The sequence below is a fragment of the Otolemur garnettii genome, unplaced genomic scaffold, assembly GCF_000181295.1.
Source record: "Otolemur garnettii isolate 467f Iridium unplaced genomic scaffold, OtoGar3 scaffold00018, whole genome shotgun sequence".
In the NCBI taxonomy this organism is placed as follows: Eukaryota; Metazoa; Chordata; class Mammalia; order Primates; family Galagidae; genus Otolemur; species Otolemur garnettii.
Window position 1 is genome coordinate 21714422 of NW_003852413.1, and position 2151 is coordinate 21716572.

At 41.0% G+C, this 2151-nt stretch overlaps 1 protein-coding gene across 3 annotated transcripts in view; it reads right to left on the reverse strand.

The window, feature by feature from the left end:
• The window catches only part of ATP6V0A1 (ATPase H+ transporting V0 subunit a1), a 68782-nt gene that overhangs the window by 25068 nt on the left and 41563 nt on the right, over window positions 1–2151 (reverse strand). For all 3 annotated transcript variants that reach the window (XM_003786335.3, XM_003786334.3, XM_023511261.1), the window contains one exon: window positions 441–559. In XM_003786335.3, coding sequence (XP_003786383.1) covers window positions 441–559 — 119 coding nt within the window. The remainder of the gene's footprint in view (window positions 1–440; window positions 560–2151) is intronic.

The following is a 2151-nucleotide window of genomic DNA, read 5'->3' on the forward strand; positions in this document are numbered from 1 at the left end:
TTTTTTTTTTTGTCTTTTTATTTTTTTGAGACAGAGTCTCACTATGTTTCCCTTGGTAGAGGGCGGTGGCATCACAGCTTACAGCAATCTCAAACTCTTGGGCTTAAGCGATTCTCTTGCCTCAGCCTCCTGAGTAGCTGGGACTACAGGTGCCTGCCACAATGCCTGGCTATTTTTCTTTTTGTTATTGTCACAGTTGTCATTGTTGTTTTAGCTGGCCCCAGCCAGGTTCGAACCTACCAGCCTCAGTGTATGTGGCTGACACTGTAACCACTATACTACTGGTGCCATGCCTATCATGACTTCTTTATAAAAGCACTTCCATAGTGTAGAATGGTGTTCTGAGTTATTAATTCTTCCCCAAAGTTGTCATGATTTCTTTAGGCAAAAAGCATTATTTAAACTATGTACATTCTTATGACAGAAACAAAGCAACTCACATATGGTTGATAAGGCTTAGGCTGACTCCAAACATCATATGGATGATGCCAAGGATAACAGACATCTTCATCTTAAAGGAGTTGAGGAAGGTCAGTTTATTGGTAGCAATGTTCCAAATCTGTCACAACCCACAAAAACAAAAAAAGTATTACAAAAAATTTTCAAATGGAAAATTATTATTCATCTGTTCAAAATATAGTTATTTTCTTATTATGGAAAATTCTAAACATTTGTAACAAACTTCCATGTACTTATCACACAGCTTCAACAATTTATGGACTCATGCTAATCTTATTTCATCATATTGACCACTCATTCCCCACCTGTGTATTATTTCGAAGCTAAATCTAGATATCATGTCATTTTACCTGTAAACATTTCAGTATGGATCTCTAAAAGGACTCATTTTTAAAACAAAACCACAATACTGTCATCACAACCAAAAGCACTAACAATCACTCTTTAATATCACAAAACATAAAGTCAGCATTCAAATTTCTGTTTCCAATCCTTTTTTTTTTTTTTTTTTTGAGACAGTCTCACTGTTGTCCTCAGTAGAGTGCCCTAGCATCATGGCTCACATCAACCTCAAATTTCCGGGCTCAAGGAATCCTCTTGACTCACCCTCACAAGTCACTAGGACTACAGATGCCTGCCACAATACCCAGCTATTTTTTCTATTTTTAGTAGAAATGGGGGTCTCACTTTATTGCCCTCGGTAGAGTGCTGTGGCATCACACTGCTCACAGCAATCTCCAACTCCTGGACTTAGGTGATTCTCTTGCCTCAGCCTCCCAAGTAGGTGGGACTATAGGTGCCTACCACAATGCCCAGCTATTTTTTTGTTGCAGTTTGGCTGGGGCTGGGTTTGAACCTGCCACCCTCGGTACATGGGGCCGGCACCCTACCCACTGAGGCCCAGGTGCCACTCGGGGCGGTGGTGGGGGGGTCTCACTCTTGCTTAGGCTTGTCTCCAACTTCTGAGCTCAGGCAATCCACCTGCCTCAGCCTCCCAGAGTGCTAGGATTACAGGCAAGAGCCACCACACCTGGTTACAGTTTCCAATGTTTAAAAAAAAAAATCCTCAACTTGGAACCTCTAGCTCAGCAGCTAGGGCACCAGCCACATACATTAGAGATGGCGGGTTCAAATCCAGCCCAGGCCTGCCAAACAACAATGACAACTACAACCAAAAAATAGCCAGGCATTGTGACAGGTGCCTATAGTCCCAGCTACTTGGGAGGCTGAGGCAAGACAATCACTTCAGCCCAAGAGTTTGAGGTTGCTGTGAGCTGTGATGCCACAGCACTCTACCCAGGGTAACAGCTTGAGACTCTAATAATAATAATAATCATCCATTTTGTCAAAGCAGGGCCTAGATAAGTTGATACACATGATTGCTGACATATCTCTTAAATCTCTACCTATTGGTGCTCCTTCCATCTCTCCTTTTTTATTTTATTATTATTATTATTATTTTGGCAGTAAAATCAACTTTATTTGGCCAATGTATCCAATTTTTTTTTCTCCTTTTTTATTTTTATCTGAAGAAACTGAGTTTTATATCTTATACATCAGTGATTTTTCAACCGGTATGTTGTAAGAGGATCTTAGGTGTGCTGAGAAAAAAAATTTTTTTTTTTTTTTTGAGACAGAGCCTCAAGCTGTCCCCCTGGGTAGAGTGCCATGGCATTGCACCTCACAGCAACC